The sequence below is a fragment of the Gouania willdenowi genome, chromosome 3, assembly GCF_900634775.1.
Source record: "Gouania willdenowi chromosome 3, fGouWil2.1, whole genome shotgun sequence".
In the NCBI taxonomy this organism is placed as follows: Eukaryota; Metazoa; Chordata; class Actinopteri; order Blenniiformes; family Gobiesocidae; genus Gouania; species Gouania willdenowi.
This window is the reverse complement of record NC_041046.1, coordinates 8,021,960-8,045,525: the sequence shown is the minus strand read 5'-3', so window position 1 is coordinate 8,045,525 and position 23,566 is coordinate 8,021,960. Positions and strand designations below refer to the sequence as shown.

General features: G+C 38.8%; 2 protein-coding genes across 4 annotated transcripts in view; one reads left to right on the top strand and one right to left on the bottom strand.

Annotated features, from left to right (window-relative positions):
* The window catches only part of LOC114461294 (AT-rich interactive domain-containing protein 3B-like), a 92,612-nt gene extending 76,114 nt beyond the window's left edge, over nt 1-16,498 (top strand). Inside the window, exons 5-9 of one of the 2 annotated variants that reach the window (XM_028443278.1) lie at nt 2,097-2,280; nt 4,953-5,212; nt 10,449-10,721; nt 12,268-12,357; nt 13,282-16,498. In XM_028443278.1, coding sequence (XP_028299079.1) covers nt 2,097-2,280; nt 4,953-5,212; nt 10,449-10,721; nt 12,268-12,357; nt 13,282-13,460 — 986 coding nt within the window. In that variant the 3' untranslated portion in view covers nt 13,461-16,498. Of the gene's footprint in view, nt 1-2,096; nt 2,281-4,952; nt 5,213-10,448; nt 10,722-12,264; nt 12,358-13,281 lie in introns of both variants that reach the window. The other variant, XM_028443277.1, reaches the window with a different exon arrangement.
* Nucleotides 16,499-20,013: 3,515 nt separating this feature from the next.
* Nucleotides 20,014-23,566, bottom strand: part of LOC114461313 (semaphorin-7A) — a 30,714-nt gene continuing 27,161 nt past the window's right edge. For both annotated transcript variants that reach the window (XM_028443313.1, XM_028443314.1), the window contains one exon: nt 20,014-21,467. In XM_028443313.1, the coding sequence (XP_028299114.1) occupies nt 21,103-21,467 (365 nt within the window). In that variant the 3' untranslated portion in view covers nt 20,014-21,102. The remainder of the gene's footprint in view (nt 21,468-23,566) is intronic.

Genomic DNA, 23,566 nt, shown 5'->3' with positions numbered 1-23,566 from the left:
GGAGAGCGAAAAAGAAGAGAGCCAGGTTTATAGCTCTAGTCGTCTGCTGTGATGGCTGCTACATCCTTACAACGAACTGTTTAAGATGCCGAGTCAGAGTTAACAGTGGTTGGATAGGGATGTCAGTGGCATCATTCAAATTTTGGAATTAAAAGCTTCAGAATTGTGTTGTTGAGACTAGGGCTGGGCGATATGGACCAAAACATCTCAATATTTTTTCTGAAAATGGCGATATACGATATAAATCTTGATAATTTTATTTCAAATGAAGTTTGACCAAAAAGACAATTCAGGGTTAAATTTGCTGATGCAAAATGCCACACAGACACATTTATTAAGAAACGGTTGCACAATATGTGCCACATTTGGTGAGTTCGGTAGTGAGGCTGGTTTAGATGAAGGTCTGGGTTAGGACGCACTCAGAAATCCATCAAACTATGTTTTTTATGCTGTTCTGAGAAGTAGCAAAAGCAGCAACTCCTAAAGCCAGTATTTTAATACAAAATAAGCTATAAAATGAAAATATATTGATATAGACGATATTATAATTTTCTATATCTTCAAAATCATAAACTTGATATATTTTGAATCTCGATATATCGCCCAGCCTTGGTTCAGACTGTTTTTAACAGATCGGATACAGATTTGTGTTGCATTTGCCTTCAGTGTGAACGTAGCTGTGCTCTCCACTATTTTTGTTGGCAAAGCCAAATGATTAAATTAACAAACAAATCATAATCTCTTGTCACTTATTACTGTTAACTAATAAAAAATACGCTTGTAAAACTGTTGTATAAAAGCAATATCACACGAGAGGTTGTGCTGTTGTGATGAAATATCAGCACTGGTGTGATTATCTCTGACTGAATCACACCAGTGCTGATGTTTCAGCACAACACATTGGAGTTCGTCAATTTAGACAATTTGTAACTGTGCACTATATTTATCCTCATTGTTCTCACTGTTTATTCATTTGTTTTTTTAACCTCATAGTTCCTCCTCTTGTAAATACATTTATCTTTTGACAATAAAAGCATTTTATTGTATTCTATTCTAAAACGGAACTCCTTCTCCTGTGATATTGCTTAGATAACTGCTGCAGTAATTTCAAATGGAGACACCCAACCAGTCAGAACAAACTTTATAAACTAGAAAATCACAAGCAAACATTAGCTGTCTTTGCTTTGTGGAATCCACATAAATTATACACGTCTTGAATGTTCCATTAAGCTTATTCATTTGACAAAGAAATGTGGAAAATTGTGAATGTTAACGTGAAACTGTTCTTACAAAGAAGAGTCAAAACACCAAATGAGTGATACATGATCCAAAATACTGCCCAGGTTAAGGTCAACAGGTGGCCTAATTCCACTAAACTCAAAGCCAGTTGATGATTGTTGCTTCACAATCCGTGTATCATTCGTTCATTCGTTTTTCATTATGTAACAAAAACATGAAAAATGAATAAAAAAACACTCGGAAAACGCCTTGTTTTTCAAATTCAAGCTCTTTTGCTTTGGTACAGAAAACGAAAAACCCATTACCGATTGGCCAAAGTACTTGACTCGGAAGTGAAGCGTTAAACATTCCGAGATATCTTTAGCTCTGCAACACTTAGGAGTCTCTAAATCCTCCGAAATGTCCGTGAGGAGGTTCTGTGCCCAACACCAGCTAAAGCGAAAAGGACACGTTTTCGGATGCACAGTTGGAAGCAGCGATCTTGTCATCCCAAACTGCCATTAGCATAGCTGTTAGCGTCGGATGAGAGTACACTTCCGGGTCACGTACTTTGGCCAGTCGGCAATAGAGAAAACGGATAAAGGTGTTCGGTTTTTTGTTTTCTGTACGTAAGCAAAAGAGCTTGAATTTAAAAAACAAGGCGTTTTCCGTTTTTTATTTTGGTTTTGGAAACAAATATCAAATAATGAGTGTTTTTTTTGTTTATGTTTTTGTTACATAATGAAGAACGAATGATACACGGATTGTTGACAATAACAGAAAAAGTGATCCTTTGAGTGCAGTGAATAGATCTCTCTGACTCGAGTGTATGATTTCTGATGTAGTGATGTATTTATTATTTTTTCTCTCTACCACAGGAACCCCAGTCAACCGTATTCCAATCATGGCCAAGCAGGTCCTGGATCTGTACATGCTCTACAAGCTGGTGACGGAGAAAGGAGGCCTCGTGGAAGTCATCAACAAGAAGATCTGGCGAGAAATCACAAAGGGACTCAACCTGCCCACTTCCATCACCAGTGCAGCTTTCACTCTGCGCACACAGTAGGTCTTTGTGTCATAAAAACAGCAAACTAATACAATCTACAAGAGCTGAAAAAGATTTAGCTGTGTATTAACAACCAGAATGTAAGGGCTTTTCTGTGTTGACATTGAGAGCATTATTTTTTAATCCACCCAGCCTTTAACGCAGTCATTAAAAAGGTGCATGTCTGACTTTCTTACCCTCTTCACATGACTACCTTCCTTTTCATGGACCCTCCAAGCATTACGTCCCATATAGAGCCCATTAATTCCCCTATAGATTTGTTGATGTGATTGGGGTCAGAGTGCACCGTGACTAAGGTGGGGTTAGACTGACAGGTTGCGGTCCATAATAATATCCTCTTGCTTTGTTGATGGGACCCTACAAGAGAAGTAACACCTATCTATTCTATACTGTCCACTATACTGATTCCCTTAATGAGCCTCTATGTATTTTTAATGTTGCTGGACTGTTGGGTAGCATTGCTCTATCTAATGGATGCAGCTCCTCCTGCTTCTTATTGATCCTCTCTTCTACTATTCCACCATTATGCATCCACCATGCATAAAGTGTATATTTATGGGATGGAGAGCTGAACAACTTACTGTTTGTCCATCCACCCATCCTACATACCTACTTAGTATCATTTATTATACTACATTGTCTTTGTACCTGTTCACCCGGTGTTACATAAACAGGCTGATCACGTACTTTGTCAGTAATAAACAAACTTAACATTTGTTTTTATTTTATTATTATTATTATTAGTTCAGCATTATTGTCATTCACAAAAATCATACATGCTTGACCACATTTCTAGCTCTATCTTTTATCTCACGTAGATTGTTAACGGTTGTATGTTACCGGCCTTTTTAATATGTGCTGTGTGTTTTAGTCTATTGCTGTTGTTTGTTTTATGTTAACGCCAACCTCCTAATGGAACATAGGATGGAAATTATTAACCCCCTGGCTACAATCCCATGTCAGCCAGCGCTGTTGAGCATACGGGTCCTCATCACTGTGTTTATAATTCCCTACGCTGTTTAAACTGGCGTAGGTGGATTTTCTGTTGTTTTTTCCTTTTTTAAATCGGTACCATCATAATAATTGTTGCACACTTGGACACAAAAGGGACTTCCAGGTGTGCATGGGTTGTTTTAACGCTATTTTTAATCTGCATCACCCAGTAACACATACATCAGCCGCACCATCTATTTAAAACAGGGGATTTGCTCGAATGCCATGGTTTTTACCTGAGGACCCCTGCAGCCACTTAGCTGCCCCCGATGTTGCCCGTCCTCCACTTGGTAACCCATAATCACGTCCAGTATAAATAGTACTTCAACCAAACGTAGCGTGTAGCGACACATGAAGCTGCTCGTCATGTTTATAACTGTCAACGGATCATTCTACATGCTTGCGCACAAATGTGAATACAGTCTGGTTGAGACGGGTTCGGCGTAAAGAGACATCGGCATCGTTCGAGTCTGACAGGTTTAAGCCGTGTTCTGTTGGGCTCAGGCCGGGTCAGGTCTTCTTTTTAGGCCTGATTAAATCTCTACTGTGTGCATCCTGTGCTTTGTACCCATAATCACCATCCAATATAAACTGTGCTTAATAATTTAAACAAAATCAATCAACTAAATAAAACAATAGAAAAATATAAGATGTATGAGTTTGGGGAGTGGGAGTGGTGTCCATAACAGTCCTAATATTACTGCAGGTCCCACATAATACCTTATTTAAATTTGAAAAGTGCGTCATTGAATCGGTCTTTTAAATACAATTTTATTTCTTGTCTATACAGTGAGTGAGTATTTATTAGTGGAGGACCTATACCAAGCATGAGTAACTCTAACTACATTCATCATCACCCTTCACCTGTTCAACACATAACTTTTGTCCTTAAAGTAAGACAGTAACAAAGGTTCAATGTTGCCCTCAGGGTTATATATTAAAAAAAAAAAATCCGTGGTGGGATCCCCCGGACCCCCCTACAACACTTGCGCTGGCGGTGCTTACTCGCCATGTGATCCCCCTGTGCCGTGAAAAATTCCTGGTGAGAACCCTGGATGTATTTACATTTTTAATACATATTGTTTCATTTAAAAAAAATAAATCTCAAATCTCTCGCCAGAACAATGACCTAAACGATACCAAAGTTTTGCACATTATGTGCTTTCTATGTTTATCTGTAGCATTTATGAAAGCACATTTTAAATGATGTCAGATAGTTAAATAAGTGACTTTAGCGTGTCCGTCTGTCATCATTGGCCTTTACTGCTGTGATGTCAGACAGACATAATTTAGATTCTTTGCAACCCTTATGTCTAAAGAATTCTTTTAAAGTTTGTTTAGTAACTGGGTTGTTAACTGCATCTCAAACGCTGCGAGGCTGAGGCAGTTATTCTGGTTATACCAGATGTAGCATTAACACTAACATGTATCCCACGCTATGGAGGGAGGAGATACCGGTCTTTGTAATTGAGATGTTAAACTCTTGGAGTGATTTATTTTGTCAGGGTGGGACATTTAACAAACACAGGTAATGCACCGACCTCTCATCTTGAGAAACCAGTTCTTATGTTATGGTATGTTACTGTATGTTTTGTTACTGTATGTTATGTTACTGTATGTTATGTTGCGTGTCGATAAAGCTTGTGTCTTAGTGATGTTTTCTTTCCCTCGTCAGGTACATGAAATATTTGTATCCCTTTGAGTGTGAGAGGAAAGGCCTGAGCTCTCCGGGCGAGCTCCAGGCGGCCATCGACAGTAACAGGCGTGAGGGCCGTCGTCCCAGCTACAGCAGCAGCCTCTTCCGCTTCTCTCCCTCTCCAAGCACTGCCCCCCACATCCTCTCTCCTCCCAAGATGCACCTCTCAGCCCTGGGAGCAGGAACCTCCGCAGCCCTCAATGGCCTTCAAAGTTCACTGGGACCCTCTTTGAAGAAAGGTACAGCCATCCAATCGATCTACATTGATTTATTAATTTATCTCAAACATAACTAAACAATTTAAAGCAATGATTTGATCACTTAAAGGAGCGTAGGGCAGGATTTGTGAAAAAATAAACATGAATTTGATTTAATGCTATTGGGTGATGAAGTGCTCTAAACCATAGAGAATGAGCCCTCACATATTTCTACCTATTGCCAGATTGTGTGATACATTTTGTACTGCTGTTCTGGGTGCAAATTTCCCGCGCAGTTCTGCAGACGGGTAAGACGCTGATAGTGACGTCAAATGATGCTGGTGCGCGTTCTCGTCGGCTTGAATACCGGAAATAAAGAAGAATGAGAACAAGACGCCTTGGAGACAGAAAGAAGACAAGCACAGTGAACTAAACTACTGTTTGGTTCCACAGATGTACGCAGAGGCATGTGCACAGGTCTTATAGTAAACGGTCACATGAACGGAGAGTAAATAAATAACCATGTTACAGCTGGCGTGCGGATCGAGCCGCATTTTCTCATCCGAGTTCGACCCGACAGTTAAAGCCTGATTTTTTTTTTCTCAAAGAAATGACATATTTACATTTGTTTTCGTGGTAAACACTGATTTTATTAACAAACAACTGTTAATGTCAACATCCGATCAGCGCACGGGTGACAAGAGAAAGTGAAACACAAACCAGAGACATGCGTCCATCCTCTAGTATCAGCTGTAAACAGTCGATGCGCTCCCGTGGTAGCTTAGCTGTTGACTGCAGTTACACTAACCACCGTGGTGTCACTACGGAGTCTGATCTCTAGATCCTGCCTTATGCTCCTTTAAAAAGAGACCCAGCAATGTTTGAGAAGAGGCAGATGGAAGCTTAACGCTCATCTAGTCCTGCCCCTATACTTCCAAGCTATTTCACAAAGAACAAAATAAATCTGACATTTGAGCAAAATGCATTATATATATGGTGCATATATATATATATAAATACACATAAATATAAACAAAAACCAGCATTCATAGACCTACCTACTGTATATTTACATAACACCAACTTCCACATGTCCACCTACCCATCAGATTCTAGTCCTTGTACTGATCTAATACATGTTTAATACATTTATTCATGTTGTTACAACTTCTAAGTTTAATGTTAAGACTGTTTCAAAGCGAGACCACACGAACTCAGATGCATATGTTTTTCAAAGAATTTTTTCTTTCTAAAGTTAAATTCCCTCTGCAAATCATACTCCCCTTGTCTACTTGAAAATAATCATAATGCATTTTTTGGCAGTGTTCTGTATTTAGCTTTATACATAATTTGAAATGTTTTGAACTTCACCAAATCCATAAACTTCATTTATTTAGACTTTAGAAAATATTTTAGAGATGGCTTTTGAAACATGAAGAGGAAACACTTTTTAAAATAATACATCTAAGGATATTTGCTCAACTTTTCAACAATGATTTGTTCATGTGATTGTTGTTCAAAGTGGTTCATAAACACTTCCCTGTAATTGCTGGTGAATGTATTAAACTGAGTAAAAGTTTACTACAGAGACTGTTGCAGCTCAATACAGACAGATGAAGGTATTTATTAACTACAGTGGGGATGGATTCAATTATTTACAGGGGAACGGCGCCCCCTGGAGGAATTATAGCTCTGCATAGCAACACATGGTTAGGGTCAATTATAATTGTAAACCGCGTAATTGATCATTAATTACAATTATGGCGAAATTATAATTGGAATAGTAATTTAAAGAATCTATTGCTGTCGTAATTGTTATTAAATTGTAATTGAGGTTAGATAATTGACTTTGTAATTGCAAATTTTGTAGAAAATTATTAGTTGTCAATAAAAAGTAAAATAAAAAAGTCAATTCTAATTTAACGCAAAACTGAAGAATCATGTTACAGTTCTATGTACAGTTTACACATATGTAGTTAATTATTAAAATATGTTTCATATCAAGCTTTCACACATTTTACCATTTACATTTTTTTTATGATCTAGGGGTATACTGACACAAATAATGCTCAGATGCCCACACCAAAAATATGAAAACCTATATATATTGATTAGGAAGCATAACAAGGGAACCAATAGATAGGAAAGGAATGATGATAGATATTCATTGTATTTTACTGCTGATCTATGACAGTTATCATAAGAGATGCTAACAGAAAGCTAACACAAGAGGAAGGTTTGCTTTTATTAGGTTATTTATTTCAGGCTCAGTAATTGTGATTAATTGTGTTTTCAACTTTAGTAATTGAGAATGTAATTGTAATTGACTTTTGGAGGATAAAATATAAATGTAATTTAATTGTAATTGGAAAAAAGCTGGTCACTGTAATCATAATAATTGAACATGGATAATTGAAAACTTAATTGTCACTGAAAAATGTAATTGATCCCGACCCTGATAGGAATGCATAGTTGGTGAAAAATACAACTCAGGCATTTACTTTTAATGCTTTCCTTACAAAGTGCTGATGTAGGTAAACGATCCTGTATCAGCGTCAGATGGAAGCCTTTCATAATGTAAAATTCACACAAAAATGTGAGTACGGTGGCCTGTGAGGTCACGTTAGTTTGTTGTGTGTGTGTGTGTGTGTGTGTGTGTGTGTGTGTGTGTGTGTGTGTGTGTGTGTGTGTGTGTGTGTGTGTGTGTGTGTGTGTGTGTGTGTGTGTGTGTGTGTGTGTGTGTGTGTGTGTGTGTGTGTGTGTGTGTGTGTGCGCGCTCTCTCCAGGTGTGTAAGTGTTGGTGTCTGTGGCCGTTTTGCTTGAGGCTATTGAGGCGCCTCACCTACGCCGCTGATTAATACCACAGTTTGCATTGAACTTTGAAGCTGCTGGTCCTGCTCTGGAGGATCCCGTTGATAACTGTCATTACAGCGCTGCATATGTGATGTCACTGCGGCTGGGCTGGAATGTGACTGCCATTGACCCTCTGAGTGAGCGCGCTCTGACTGATGGTGTTCTTTACCTGACACCCATTTTATGTGCTCATATAAGTTGGCATGTGCCTCCGATTGAGCCTTAAAAGCTAGAAGAAGATAAACCAATGTCATGTAAACAAAGAAAAATAGGAATAATAAGCTCTTTTACTTTGATTTAATTCTCTTTAACAGGAGATAGGAATTTATCATTTCCAGTATTATTTGTTTAGGTTTTAACTTCTTTAAAACACTTTTAAACTTGATTAAAGTACTTGTGAAATCATTTATTGCTACTGATTTAAATGTTTCATTAGATAAAATCACAGTGTACGCCTCTTAGATCAATTAATTGAACATCATTTACTAAAAATAAAAAAAAACATTTTTGTGCATTGCATCATGGGGTGTGGAGTGTTTTTTTTCACCAGTTTTTGTAGTTTTGTTCCCAGTATTTCATGTGATATCAGAATGGAGTAAAAACACTTTTACGCACGCGTCTCCGTGACTCCATATCCCATGATGCAATGTGTGAAAATGTCAACAAACGCAGTGTTTGTGGTGGAGATGAAAACAAACTTTCAATTTCAACCATTTTTTTTTTTACCAAATGATTTTCGATCTATTGATTAATGAGACCTATATTTAGGGATGGGTACCTTTCACATTTGAACCGATACTTGTTAACAGTGAATGGGTATCAGTACTTTTGTGTGGTAATAAATGGTCACTAATGAAATCTCAAAATGTTCCAATTTACCATATTTATTCCTCACAATGATAATAATATTAATATGACAAACTTAAACAAATATATCATCCAACTTAGTATTGTATATTGTAACTTTTGTTTCACAAATTTCTTCATCATGAAAACCCTTAACTCCAACTATGCAGTTAAAAAGCAGCTCTATGTGACAGGGCTCTATAGTGTGAGTATTTCATTTGCATTTGTGCGCATACAGTAGGTGTTTTCGTTCAATGCTATTGCCAGAGCTTAATTGGTTCTAATCCCTTTTATCCTAAAAACTGTGTGCGAAGCCGGAAGGTGAAAGGAAAGTCTAATTGAAGATTATACTTTCTCTTTAATACCGGACATTTCTGTCTGTTTCAGTGGGTTGTTCAGGGTCCCCACGGTCATGAAATTCCTGGAAAAGTTATGGAATTTGAGAAAACGATTTTCCAGTCTTGAAAAGTCATGGAATAATTGAACAGTTTTGGAAATTTTATTTTCCATCCATCCATCCATCTTCTTCTGCTTTATCCGGGGCCGGGTCGCGGAGGCAGCAGTCTCAGCAGAGATGCCCAGACCTCCCGATCCACGCACATCTCCTCCAGCCTTTTTGGGGGGACCCCGAGGCGACACCAAGCCAGCTCAGAGACATAGTCCCTCCAGCGTGTCCTGGGCCTCTTCCCAATAGGACATGCTTGAAACACCTCCCGAGGGAGGCGACCAGGAGGCATCTGAAACAGATGCCCGAGCCACCTCAGCTGGCTCCTTTCGACGTGAAGGAGCAGCGACTCTACTCCGAGCTCCTCCCGAGTGACTGAGCTTCTCACCCTTTAAAACACTGATCAAAACACCTGTTTAAACTTGCTTTTCCTTAACTTTTATTTTTATAGTTATTTCTTTATTTATGTTTGTGTAAAGTAAAGTGGCTTTAAGTCTCCAAAAAAGTGCTGTATAAAATAGATTTCTTATTGTTATTATAATTATTATTATTCATGATAATATGATCATTATTATGCTGTCTGAAACCACAGGTACTGATGTCATTACTGTGTGTGTGCAATGTTGTGTTCAGGTACCGCACGGGAAATCGTTTACGCTTCCATTTCCTCACAGTCACAAGAATGCGTTTAGGTTTTTGATTTTACTTAATTCAGTACCTGGAAGTACCGAAGGACTTCAGTCAGTACCTAAAAAAAGTACTGAATTTGCTACCCTTCCCTACCTTTATTATGGATTTATCTAAAAAAAATAATATTTTAATATTCTAATCCAGTGGTTCTCAAACTTTTTCACCACATACCACCTCAGAAAATACTTGACTCTCCAAGGCAAAGGTTTTATTTAACAAGTATATTTAATATTTTTGGCCACTGTAACATTACACACAGTTTGAACAGTAACACTGTGTTTAAATATAGGAAAATAAAACACTGTACTTACACTGTAAATAATTAATAGTGGTAAGCTTACCACAGTTTGATAATAAGTGTTCTAATCTATTCTCTCCCATCCAACATGTTTGGTTTACATTCACCAACTTGTGCTTAATCCTCTTCATCCGTCCGTCCTGCAGATGATCTGACCCCCAACATCATGACAGCCAGACCCTCCATGGCCCTGACCCTGGGTCAGCAGCAGGTGGCCGGGTTAGCACGAGCTGCCACTCTAGAGCAGCTGAGGGAAAAGCTGGAGACGGGCGGAGGAGAGGGACCAGAGAGGAAGATGGCTCGACTGGCAGAGGAGCAGCAGCGCCTCATGCAGCAGGCGTTCCAACACAACCTGCTGGCCATGGCCTCCCAGATGCCCATGAACCTACGCATGGGAACCCCAGCCTTCACCACCAGAGGTCAGTGCAGCCTCCAGCTACAACGTCACTCTTTGAAAGATACAGATTAGCTTAAAGTGATATAGATATATATTTAATGATGAGGCATGTTTGAAATGAGTGCACAGCTGCTTTTCCCACTGAAAAGTAAACCTTAGACCAGAAACTGGCGGCATGGGGCCTACTGTACATGGGGCCTACTGTACATGGGGCCTACTGTACATGGGGCCTACTGTACATGCGGCCCACGGTCTAATTTTATGCAGCCCCCAAAACAAAATTGTAATTCATGCAAGTTGGAAGTTAAACAAAGAACATTATACACAGAACAACAGAAACACAGAAAACAGCAAAAACCACAAAATGTCAAGATAAGTACACAAAACGATAAAAAAAAAATACTAAAAGTTATTAATAAAACACACACAAAGACAAACTAAACAACCACTGAAACACACAAAATGACAACAATATTTACAAAAGGACTTCAAAGACACAAAATTACACAAAATGACAGAAAAATACACAAGATGACAATAAAAACAGAAAAAAATACAACAAAAAACACACAAAGACAACAAAAATTCACCATATTGACAAGAATATCTGCAAAATGATTTAAAAAAAATTTAAATTTGTTTTTTCCAGCTTGTATTAATGCTCAGATTAATCTTTATTCTAAATGTTTGTGGCCCCCGCTATGATAGAAGTTGCCCATCTCTTAGACTGTGTTTAAATGATATGGCTTCATACTTTAGTCTGTATCTGTGGTTATAGATACACATACTACATACTACATACTGTTTCCATCACCTGTGATTTTGAGGGTGAAGCTAATTTGTCTTAATATACTAAATATATTCTTGCTACTACATAAATATTAGTTTAAAATAAATATTCAATGGCTTTATCTGGATAGTAGGTCAGGGTCTATTACATTTTTAAATTACAATAATGGTTTCTATTATTCATGTTCAATTACAACTCTATTATTACAGTGGCTGGCATTTTTTCCAATTACAATTAAAATTATTATTTATCCCCTGAAATCAATTACAATTACAAAATTACAAAACGTAATCTTCCTTTTGTGTTAGCTTAGATTAAAATAGTACAATGATCCAGGTAAACTTGATATAAAACATATTTTAATAATGATTTACTCCGTAGGCTTACGTGTAAATCATAGAACTGTAACGTGGTTCCCCAGTTTTGTGTTTAATTACATTGTAATTGATGGGGGAGGGAGGGAGAGAGAGAGAACGTTATATGACCATATATATATATATATATATATACCTGAGCTCAAACATGATCAAAAACTAATTAATATGTGTGTTATCACTCATTCATTACATCATTATGTTCTATAGTTGTTTTTAAATAGTTTTCTAAGCAAAATGTTGTCGTCTGATAAAGGGGGGACTTGGATTCAGAAATAAGAAAAAAGGGGTTCTAGACCCCAAAAAGCTTGAGAATCACTGCCTTAGGTTACGTTTAGTGACACGGTCTGAACATCATTTACTGTAGAATGATTCAGTCTGTGATGTTTGTGCTCCGTCAGAAGAGAAGCAGCAGGATATGTCTCTGAGCATCTCAACCAATGGAAACGCCAGCATCACCGTCTCAGTGGAGGTCAATGGAACTCTCTACTCAGGTGTGTATGGTGTGGCTCATTATTCAGTCCCTCCAGGATTTCGCATCAGCTTTAAAAAAAAAAAAAAAAAAAAGCGCAGCTCTTGCAGCATTTTGAGGCTTTACTGTTTTCTATAACTTTGGTCAATTTGACAAAAAACTTTGAATTATTTCATAACAATACAGAAAAGAGCTCAGATTCACAATAATTTAACAATATATGTATTAGTTCCATCACATTTTTAAGGTTTCCAGTTCAGAGAATATTACAGAGAATCAGTTTAAGTTTTTAAAATAAAAACAAAAAATCCTAAAATCAATAAATAGTTCTTTTCCTGTGAGATTCTCATCAATGCACTCATGACTTTTGCTACAAACTCTGTTGCTGCAGAAAAGTCTCATGCATTCAGCAATTTGTACAAGCACCAATGATATAGGCCACTGATACCATTATAGATTGTACCTGTAATGAAGTTCTATCAAAGATTATCTATAATAGTAGAGGTTCAATCAGGTTATTTTCTTCTAATGTCCTTCTAGAGCAGCAGGAGATTATTAAACAGTTGCGTTCATGAGACACGTTTTATGCTGTTTTGCTCAAAAGAGTCAGTTTGGCTGTTGCGACACAGTCTGTAACCAGACTAAATGGTGATTCTGGGGGACTCCCAGCGGCTCATAGTGGTTGCCGGCTTCAGATGTTGTAGTTGCTTACACGAAGTGGACAGAGTTCAGCCACGAATCGACCGGAATCTTTAGTCAAATTGGTTAAAATTGCATAAATGTTGCGGTGATTGGACAGAATTGCAGAGCCGCGCAGAATTTCATGAGGATTGGCTGAATTTGCATTAATAGTTGTAATCGCAACATCACAAATTCCTGGAGGGTCTGAATATTAAAGAGCAGGAGTGGAACCGTTATGTGACGATACTGTGTGTTTGTCCTGCAGGAACCCTGTTTGCTCAGAAACCAGTACCAGGACCCACTGCTGTGTCTGCTGCTGCTGCTGCTGCTGGGACCAGCTTCAGCTTCTCAGCCCCCATAGCTCAGAACCTCAGCCCCACCTCCTCCTCCTCCTCCTCCAAAGGCTCTATCCCCACAGAGCCCGTCCCCGGTGCATCGCCCTAACTCAGGCAGGCCTCTCCCCCCGCACCCCACCCCCACCCCCCCATAGCTGCTCTGAGGCTCCCGCATGAAAAAAAAACCAATAAGAATATGAAACTGTTGCACAACAATTACCTCATCAACCCTGTCAACCTCTTTGGCTGTTCAATCAACAACTACGCACACACACACACACACGCACACACACACACACACACACACACACACACACACACACACACACACACACACACACACACACACACACACACGAGTTAATCATGATGCTCATGCTCAACACAATCAGCTCAGCCAAAACCCGCTGACAGGTGTAATCACAACTGAACTTGAAAAGTTTTATCTTTAGGACTTCTTTGTTGGTTTGTTGCCATGATGTCGTCTTTTTTTTTTATTTTTTTTTGTTTTATGTTATAGAATTATTTTTTGTTTTTTGTTTTTAAGTTTTTCTCTTTTTACATACCTCAAATCAAGGAACCTGCAGTGTTGTCTTTACCTCAGGAGCTGTAGAATATTTAACCTGAATCAACTTTATTTTTATATTCTCTCTTTTTTTGTGACTTGGCTGCAATCAGGCGCCTCTCACGGAGCGCCCACCTCTCCTACTCGCTGTAGCCTCTCGCTGAACTCAAGCTGGTGACTTTACCTCAATTCTTAACTGCTCTCAGATCAGCTCAGAAGTCTTTTAATGCAAAGCTCGGTTAGTTTAAAAACTAAACAAACCCTCGTCTCCAGCTCAGAGAGGCGGAGCTACAGCTGTTTGCTCCTACACAAAGCTGAATGTAATGAGATGTTGTGCAGTTGTCAGACCTCACAGTGGCCTCTCTGTGTGGAGGGCGTCTCTCTCAGGAATCATTGCAAACAATCACTGTTAGCCTCCGACCCAAAGGACTCACCTGAAGAATGCACGTGCCGACATGACTGTTGGAGAAATACCTCAGCAGACTCTCTGCCACTGAGAGCTAAACTACATACCTCATATGGCCGCGATGCCGGCCGACACTTGATACCTCTACGAAACAAACACAGACGACCCCCCAGCCGTGAACAGACCAATCAACACGTGGACGCCAACGCTGGGTGGGTTTTTAGGGAGCGGGACGGACCTTCTGTCTTTCTCCTGTATTTACTTGTAGATCTTCTTTCATGCTTGCTTCTTTCTGCAATTTCTTTTCTTTTTATTCCTGATATGAGTGATTATACACCTTGTTTTGTTTCCAGGGAAGAAGAACACATAATAGTAAGTTTGTAGTTTAGTTTTTAAGGTCTTTAGGTGCAAGGGGTTTAAAAAAAGAACACAAGTTCAAAGCTTATATTTGACTGCTGACGGCAGACCATGAAATGATGATATGCATGTGTACAATCATGTGACCAGTGTTTAAACACCTCCATCCTCTGGGTATTGCACAGCTAAGATACCAAAGATGAGCCCAGTTGGTCGTCTTCGACTATTTCCCTTCATCTAATGGTGTTTGGGCCTCTTTAACTGCTTTGTGTGGATTCCCTTAAATCACCCTCTGCCTGATAATCAGCTGGATTTCTCCCTTTAAAGGAACTTTTTAACATTTCCTGCAACACTGCTATGGATGAAAATAAACTTCTAGCTTTATCTGTGATGAATGTGAGCATCGGAGCAGCTTGTTGCTGTTGTCAGATTGTATTTTAGCTTCTCCACAGTCACTTCTCAGCAGTGCAGATCGCAGGCGGCGACTTGAAGACTTGATGCTGTATTTTATATAAACAAGGAGACGAAACCTTAGATGCTGCCTTAAAAAAATGTGGTTGTGGATGAGTTTCAGTCAGTTCATGCTTAGCCTGCTTGGAAACAGTGTTACTGTCAGGCTTCATCCTTTTTGCAGAGTCATCACTTTTATTTTGAGACGGATATTTGAGGTGCTTTTGTTTGATATTTATTCTTGTACTTTTCTTTCTAGTCACAATATTCATTTGGACTCTGTAACAAAGGTGTAATCCATGCTCTGTGTTGCATCTGTGTCAGCTCCACTGCCTTTCGTGCATGTTTGTGCGCACCTGTGTGTTTGTGTGCGTGTGTTTGTGTTGGTTCAAGCAGGTTTGTGACAACTGCTCCTTAAGTGTAACAGCATTCAGCATCCAGTAGGTGGCACTGTTTATTCATCTGGTTGAGGCAGTTTTTATTCTCTGGTACATGAGAGCTTCAATGCATCAGGTGTGTCTAAAAGTGGAAATGCATTGTCTTTAAATCCTGCTGTTTCGTGATGTTTATATTGAACTACCTCTAACAGATGTGCTTTCTTCTGCAATGGGAGCATGAAATACAATCTAGGAACAGAACTCATGTTGTTTAATCTAGTTTGGACAGATTGGCTCCTACATCGACTCAGTACTGACACCCAGTAGTAGTAGAACCTAAACATGTACATTAGACTTTCTGAATCGCATGCTGAAATGTAAAAACACAAGGAACAAATGCCCTATTTCACAGTTTCCTAAATGCACAATTTTCTACACGAGCTGCAGTTTGAGCTCCTTCAAAACTGCTAAAGAATCATTACAATTCTGCATTTAAATCAGAGCCTCATCCAGATAATAAACCAGGATACGCTGACTCAGTAAGGGCTCATTTTCATACTGCAGGAGGCCAACACGAGTCACTGTGTCAGAGTGTGACATCACACCTGCTTCTGTGTGCCAGTCTGTATAGTTGTTCATATATTAGTTAGTGATCCCCCTTCCATCCACACCTCTGACCTCTAACACCGCATTACCTCATCAGGGCAGTGGGGGGCGCTCACTGTCACGTCAAAGTTGTGCTGAGGGACGAGTCCTGAAGGAGCCTCGGTTAATGCTACTTTGGATTTGGGTGTTGTTGATTTTTTTGTGTTTTTTTTTTTTTTTTTTTTTTTTGGGGACGGTAACTGCAGGCGAAAGGTCTCGTCACTCAGGAAGCTGTGAAGTCTGCAGAAACTCTTTTTGTCTCTGATTTAAATTTTTAGTTCACTTAAATTGTTTAAGGAGTAAAAACGAACCTGATCTGTGTAAAAACAGGTGCATATGCAAGTGGCTATCAAATACCTCATTTATCAATTTAATGTTCTTGTTTTGGCTTGTACAATGCTCCGTATATTAATTCAACTGTGGGGTTTGTGCATATTTTTGTACTATTATTATGATGGACATGATAATGATGATATTACTGATATTATTATAGTTTTCTCTTTGATTAAAACAAAAAAAGGACAAAACATGAATGCCTGTTAAAAAAAAAAAAAAAAACTGGTTTGTGCTGATTGTATTTAAGAGAAGCACTTTTCCAAAGTGTTTTCACACATTCAGTTTTGTTCATATTAGTTAATATAAAGATATGGTTCTCAGGGCTTTAAACTTGTATGTCATGATAAAATTTTACTTTATATCTTAATCTGTCCTTGTGCTTTTATTTCTGCGTTGTTCTATTTCAGCTCTTAGAAACACACACACACACACACACACACACACATTGTTGTTCCTCATTTTCAACCACGTGAAACTTTTTTTTATCATTTCTGCTTTCTTTCCAGTAAACGGTTGCACGCTCAGTTTCCTCTTTCATGTTGTACCGTGGCTTCCTCCCCCATTAAGCCTGAGTCACGTACCATTTTATTGTGCTTTATCATTTTCTAAAGAGCTTCTCTAAACCTAAAGCTTCATGTCAGGCAATGTTGTAAATATATAATGTGGAAATGTTGGTTGTTGGCCAGTTCCTTAAATGTAAGAATGTGTAAAGTTCTATCTGCACTGTAAATTAGTTGACCATCATCATCTATCATCAAAAACATACACAATTTGTAAAAAAGATTTTTAGACAATGCATAAACATTAGGGATGTTCCGATACAACTTTTTTTCATTTCCGATATGATACCGATATTGCAGCCTTGCGTATTGGCCGATACGATCCGATATCAGCATGAATCATACATTATTTTTCTTTAATAAAGTTATAATTTCTAATTTTGTAGTGTGTAATGTTAGAAAACTCTTAATCAAGTGATGTCACTCAAGCAGAGAACACTAGTCAGCAACAGTAGGGATGAGAAAAACCATTTTTTTACATATATTTTAACCTTCAACATAATATCTACAGTATTCTACAATTGAACAAAATAATTAAAAATTAATTGGGGGAAGAAAAAAAATACCAGTAAATCCAGAACTTTAAACCCGATATTCGTTTTCAGTCTAATATCAGACTCATATCGGATCAGGACACGCCAAATATACATATATATATATATATATATATATATATATATATATATATATATATATATATTATAACTCTTATTATTAAATGAAACAGCACTAAATCAATGTCACTATTCAGTTCAACTGAAGGACAGAATAATACAATGTTTAGTTCAATGACATTGAGTGACTCGCAGAAGAAGCAGAACCATCGTCGCCTAAAAACAGCAACGAATCACTTTCACATCTCACTGTCGTACGAATGTCCTACATTTAACTCATGTTAAGAATGTTAAACTGCAGGTGAAACATTCTCATCACACTGCAGGAGGTTTTCCTTTTCCTTATGCTGTAGCTGCCTGATCACTGAGCCAAATGTATTATTTATTACCCTAATAATATCCTCATCTTTGTTACACTGAATGTATTTCATCAAAATCTGCTCCAGGCACAGCTGCCTGTTTCCAAACTGAAAAACTTCCAACATTTTTCATTTGACTTTGAACGGAGTGTTGACGTTAGGGGCTTGGTTGTGAATTTGCAAACAGGTCAGAGGCTAAACCTACTATTAAAGTACTAGCATACATACCATAGGCCAATTTTATAAAGTGGATCAAAATCATTTACAGTGGACCACAGGCAGCGATTCCGGTCTGAATATTTCATGACTCAAAGAGGGCTAATGCAGGCCTAACCTCTGTCTCACCTCCTCTTTGCTTTGGCCATTGAGCCTCTTGCTGAGGTCATCAGGACGACGCCAAGAATAAGCAGTTTACAAATTTGACATTTGTGTCATAAAATAAACTTGTACGCAGACGATGTTCTGATTCTTTTGACTGACCCGGAAACGTCAGTACCGGTTCTTATAGATGTAATCAAGAGTTATAGTTGCTTTTCTGGCTATAAAGTTCTTTTGGCCAAATCAGAGGCTATGCCTCTTGGTACTCTCTCAACATTACCAACTACAGTGTCGTCCATTCCTTTCTTTTGACCAGCTATACAAAGCCAATTTCGTGCCAATATTTAATCAAATAAAGAAGGATCTAGAACACTGGGCCTCTCTCCCTATTTCTTTTCGTGGCGCACGTCATCAACCTGGAAGTCGCCATTGTGGAGATGAGCGGCAGGTTTACAAACAGCACACAAATGAGCAAATCCCAAATTTTGAGAGAAAATGGTGAACTATTGCCGTGTTTTTGGCGGCATTAATCAGACCGTGAAAAACGTGGAGTTTTATAGACTGACAAAAGTTATAACAGACCAGGGAAGAACAATGTCTGCATTTTATAGTCAGTAGTTCTACATCAGGATAGCAGTGACATGAGACTAGCTCACTGTTGTTGCGCCAGTTGTTATTGGTGCAACGCCACACTCATCTCCAGCCTTGCATTTAAATCCAGCTTCAGGTCGTCCAGTTTGTTCTCCAGGGAGTGGACAGTAGAACACAGGATGGCGTTCTCTGAGGATTAGCTTTTAGCTTGGTTGCTAGCCCCGCTCGGCACCCCCGCTCCTGCTTCTGATCACACCGCTTAAGTCTCCTCCTCTTGTGGACACCGCTGTTACGAGGCTCCGCTGCTTCGTAGGCCACTGGAGTAGGGTGACCTTCTCATCAGCGTGATTGCGCTCACCCGTTGTGGTGCGCCGCGGAGAATCATGCACGCACATGGAGCAGTATGAGCAAGTGCAAATGTGCGCGAGGGACTGCTTATTTAAAAAGTAAAAGGGGGCGCTAAAGAGCCAATTATGAAAAATGTTTGGTTTCGGTGCCCTTAACGTACATGGCAGGTTTCGTCACTGGCATGTACGAATGGTGAATGGCGCTCTGCCACAGGAAGTGCGTTTCATAAACTCTCAACCTTCTTCCTGACAAATAAACATCCTCTTGTCCAGAGCATTTCTGAACACATTTGGTAAGTGTGAGTTGAAAACTGTCAACACAATGCTCAAGTGCTTTTCTATCACCACCAGGGGACAGTAAGACTTGTCATGTCATTACCTGCGGAACGCGTTTCCCGTTCTGCACAGTTGCAGTTTTTCCAAATGGAAATTTAGCACCCCCAGGAGGCCTGGCAATGTGGTGAAACACACTGTTTTAACAACAACATGTCTCCAACTTGTCAGGAACATAAATCCTAAATTTCAAGCGGAAATTATGAACGCTCTAGGAGGAGTTTGCTTTTACAGTGATATTAGCTTTTCTTTCATAACACTTCCTGTTAACACATCCTACTCTTTGCAATAGGAAGCTTAGCAGCTACATTTGACATGTTGATAAGTTATGTTCCACTCCAACAGTGTGGGAAAGGTACAGTGGATGCTTTTGAACAAATAAAGGGACAGAGAAGCAGTCGACGTCCAGCTTCCTCGTTGCTTTATTCAAAAAGGAACACACACACTTTTCGTGCAGGCGCAAAAACTCTATGGGCATCAGAAGCAATCGATCAATAAACCATCGAACACTCATAAAGTGCAAATTACACACAGTATTTACCCTGTATATAATATATTTTAGCAATTATAGAAAATTAATATTTATGAAATACTTATCCTTTGTAACTGTAATTTACTTTTAAATCGTATATAATATACTTTTAGTCATTTGAATAATAATTCCAATGTTTTACCATTTTCAATATTTAACCATTTTTAACTCATTACAGCTATAGCTCAATGGGCTAAGGTGAAGCCTTGAAATGATGTGAACTTATTAATGTACAGTAACATGATGTACACAAACTATGACACAGTTATTGAAACATAGACACAAAGAGCAAAAAACTAAAACCTGATTCAGACAATTAAGAAAATTATTCCTTCATCATACATCAATTTGGATATTTCAAAATTACTACTGCTTAATAATTACATTGGTGCCATTAGACTCAGGTGACCAGATTTGTAAAACTCAAAACCAGGACAGTAATTTAACCAAAGATGACGACAGATTTTCAAAATAAACTAGTGACATGTAATGAAAAAAAGGTCACGTAAATGACATTTATTATTTCTTCCTTTTAGATGAAATGTATTATTGCAACGGCTGAACTAAATTTAGTGGCCATCAGTCAAAAAAAGCACTATTTTAAATTAACATAAATAAAGGAAGCGAAGGAGTAATATTGTCAATGCCATCGACCAATCAGCATTGAGTTTCAAATGTGTGGAAGACTTTTGAGCTTTTTAATTGGTTTATATTGCAAGCGCTACCATAGCAACTGTTGTAATTGACAGCTCACAGTCCTCAGACATCAACTTTTTTAAGCGAAATGCGCTGCTGCTTTAAGGGGTCTTTTGTGTCAGCGGCAACACAACAGACGTCCATTTCTTAATAAATGATACAAACGGAACTGAACTTATGAAAAACCAGGACAAATCAGTGGTTTGGGAGAAAGCGACCGGGACTGTCGTGGGTAAATTGTGATATCTGGTCACCCTACCATAGGCTAATGAGTTTTGTCCCATATTTGTATGTTTCCTATGCTATGGGAAGCCATGAGGACAAGCATCAGCACACAGAGCCACAGAACTGAGCCTGGCTGTTGTCCTGGGGCTCTGCTCTTCAGCAGCAGTCGGTACTCCACCACAACCTTGCTGTAGCCTTTCTCCTCTGACACACACCTGTAGATCCCCACCTGCTCAGGACCCATGCTGTCAATAAAATACACACACTCATCCATCTTTGAACTACAAGCCGTGGCGGTGTTGTGCTTTCTCCAGGTGTAGTTAGCGTGATGGGACGACACTTTACATCTCAGGAAGTACTTGGACTGTGGTGCAAGAGTGACGTTCACTATGGCCACATGTGACTCTGAAGGAAAAAACACAAAGTGTCAAACTTTGGATTGGTTAACTCTCCTATTATCCTCAAATATCACCAACACAATCTGACACCAGGGATATTTGCCTCCAGAAAAGGATTTTCAGAACGTTGTTGACCAAGTTTTTGTTTCAGACACTTTGTTTATTTGTTGAATACATAAATAAGCCCTTGATAATGAAACCTTGACCTGTTCTTTAGCTCCACCAGACAAAACTTGAACCCAAATCTTCTCAAATTTACTGTCAACATTAAAGGTCCAGTATTATGCTATCTTTCACCGATCTCCATTTGTTCTAAAAACCCCAAAAACATTGTATTTGAGGTTTATTTTCCCAAACGCGCTGGTTTTCGAGAGTTTTAGCCTCTGAAAAGTCACTTTCAGATTATCTATATACTGAACGAAAAGATATTAACTGTAATATCAACCTGTCTTCACTGTTTGTTTTACCTGTGAGGTAGTTTGAGAGGGAGGAGCTCACATTCTTATGTAGGGTAGGAGGAGCCAGGATTGTCAGGAGGAGGAGTTTCCACCTTATGACTCATAATGCAAGAAAAATCCAACTGGTCCAATAGTAGAATAACTTTTTTGTAAAAAGTTATTCTACTTTTTACAAAATGTAGAATAACAAGGGAGAAAACGGACCTTTTTCAACTTTGTCCCTCTGAATTAGGCTAAAGGAATGTATATCACTGCAGCAAAACCATTATAAAGTCATTTTTTTCATAATACTGCCCCTATAATGAACACAGGATTATGAACCCTATTGGTTGTACCAGTGATGTGCAGTCAGGGTAGGCAAAGAAGGCAGTGCCTACCCAAGGGTTAATTGATATTTTGATTATTTGTTTTAATTAAATATAATATAAATTATTTATTCTTCCATTTCCAATAGCCTACAGTACCTATAAGTTTGAAAGTGTCAGCATTTTGTGCATTCCATAGCTCAAATTACTAAACAGCTCTATTTCCTGGAACGGCTGCAGTCTCACTCCGCTGTAAGGCAGGAAGAGGCCACACCCCCTCCCAAAAGCACACGGCTGCTCTGCCTTTGTTTCCATAGCGTGTTTTTATGTGTTTGCACATGCGCAGTCAGTTCCACAAGATAAAAACCATTTATGGCCAAAGGCAGCTCTCTACTCTGCCTTTGGACGTAACCGCGCTATGCTAAATGCTATACGTAAATTCACAGTGCATTAGTGAATTCATATCACGTGACCGCTGCTGCTTCGTTGTCTCTCGCTTTAGCGAGTGGGCGGGATAACACTACAGGCAGGATGACAGCGCTAGAGACTATAAAGAAATGTTCTTTTGAGGAAAAACGACAGCTTTTAAAAGATGGGAGACCAACACCTTCAGCAAAGGTAAGGTCAGAAAATGTTTCACAGTCAATGATAGGATTGACTTTGTGAATGCTCCTCACTGAGGCTGTTCTAAGTTGTTGTTGTTGTCATTTTCTCCGTGTTTCTGTTTCCAACACAAAAAACAGATGTGCTGCCGTGTCATCAGATATATCTTGTTGGGAGAGTATGGAGGCTATATTAAATAATTGTTTATGTTTCTTTAATGGTGTTTATGATGTTGATTTTTTTAGATGGCTAAATGCTTGTTCATGTGGATCTTGTTGGGTTTTTTCTTTCTTATTATGAATTATATGTTTTGATAAGCGCATTGAGATGATTTTGTTGTAAATTGCGCTATACAAATAAAGTTGAATTGAATTAACACTTGCCAGCAGAAACATATGAAATTGTCATTGGTGGTCTCGATTTGCAACGCCAGTGGCCCAACCCTAGTGGTCACGGCACGGGGTTGTAGTGATGATAAGACCTTTCCTACAGCGCTATAGAGTTGGAGTGGTGGCCTAGTGGTTAAGGTTCAAGCCTCACCTGGGCTATCACTGTGGGATGTTGAGCAAGTCCCTTAACCCCGAACAACTCCAGGTGCCGCAAAATGGCTGCCAACTGTTCCCCAAGGAATGGTTAGTGAATTTCTCCATTGTGAGATAATAACGTATACAAAATCCAAAAAAAAAAAAAGTTAATTTATCTTAAATATCACGCACAGACAGGCAAGTTTTACACCCCAA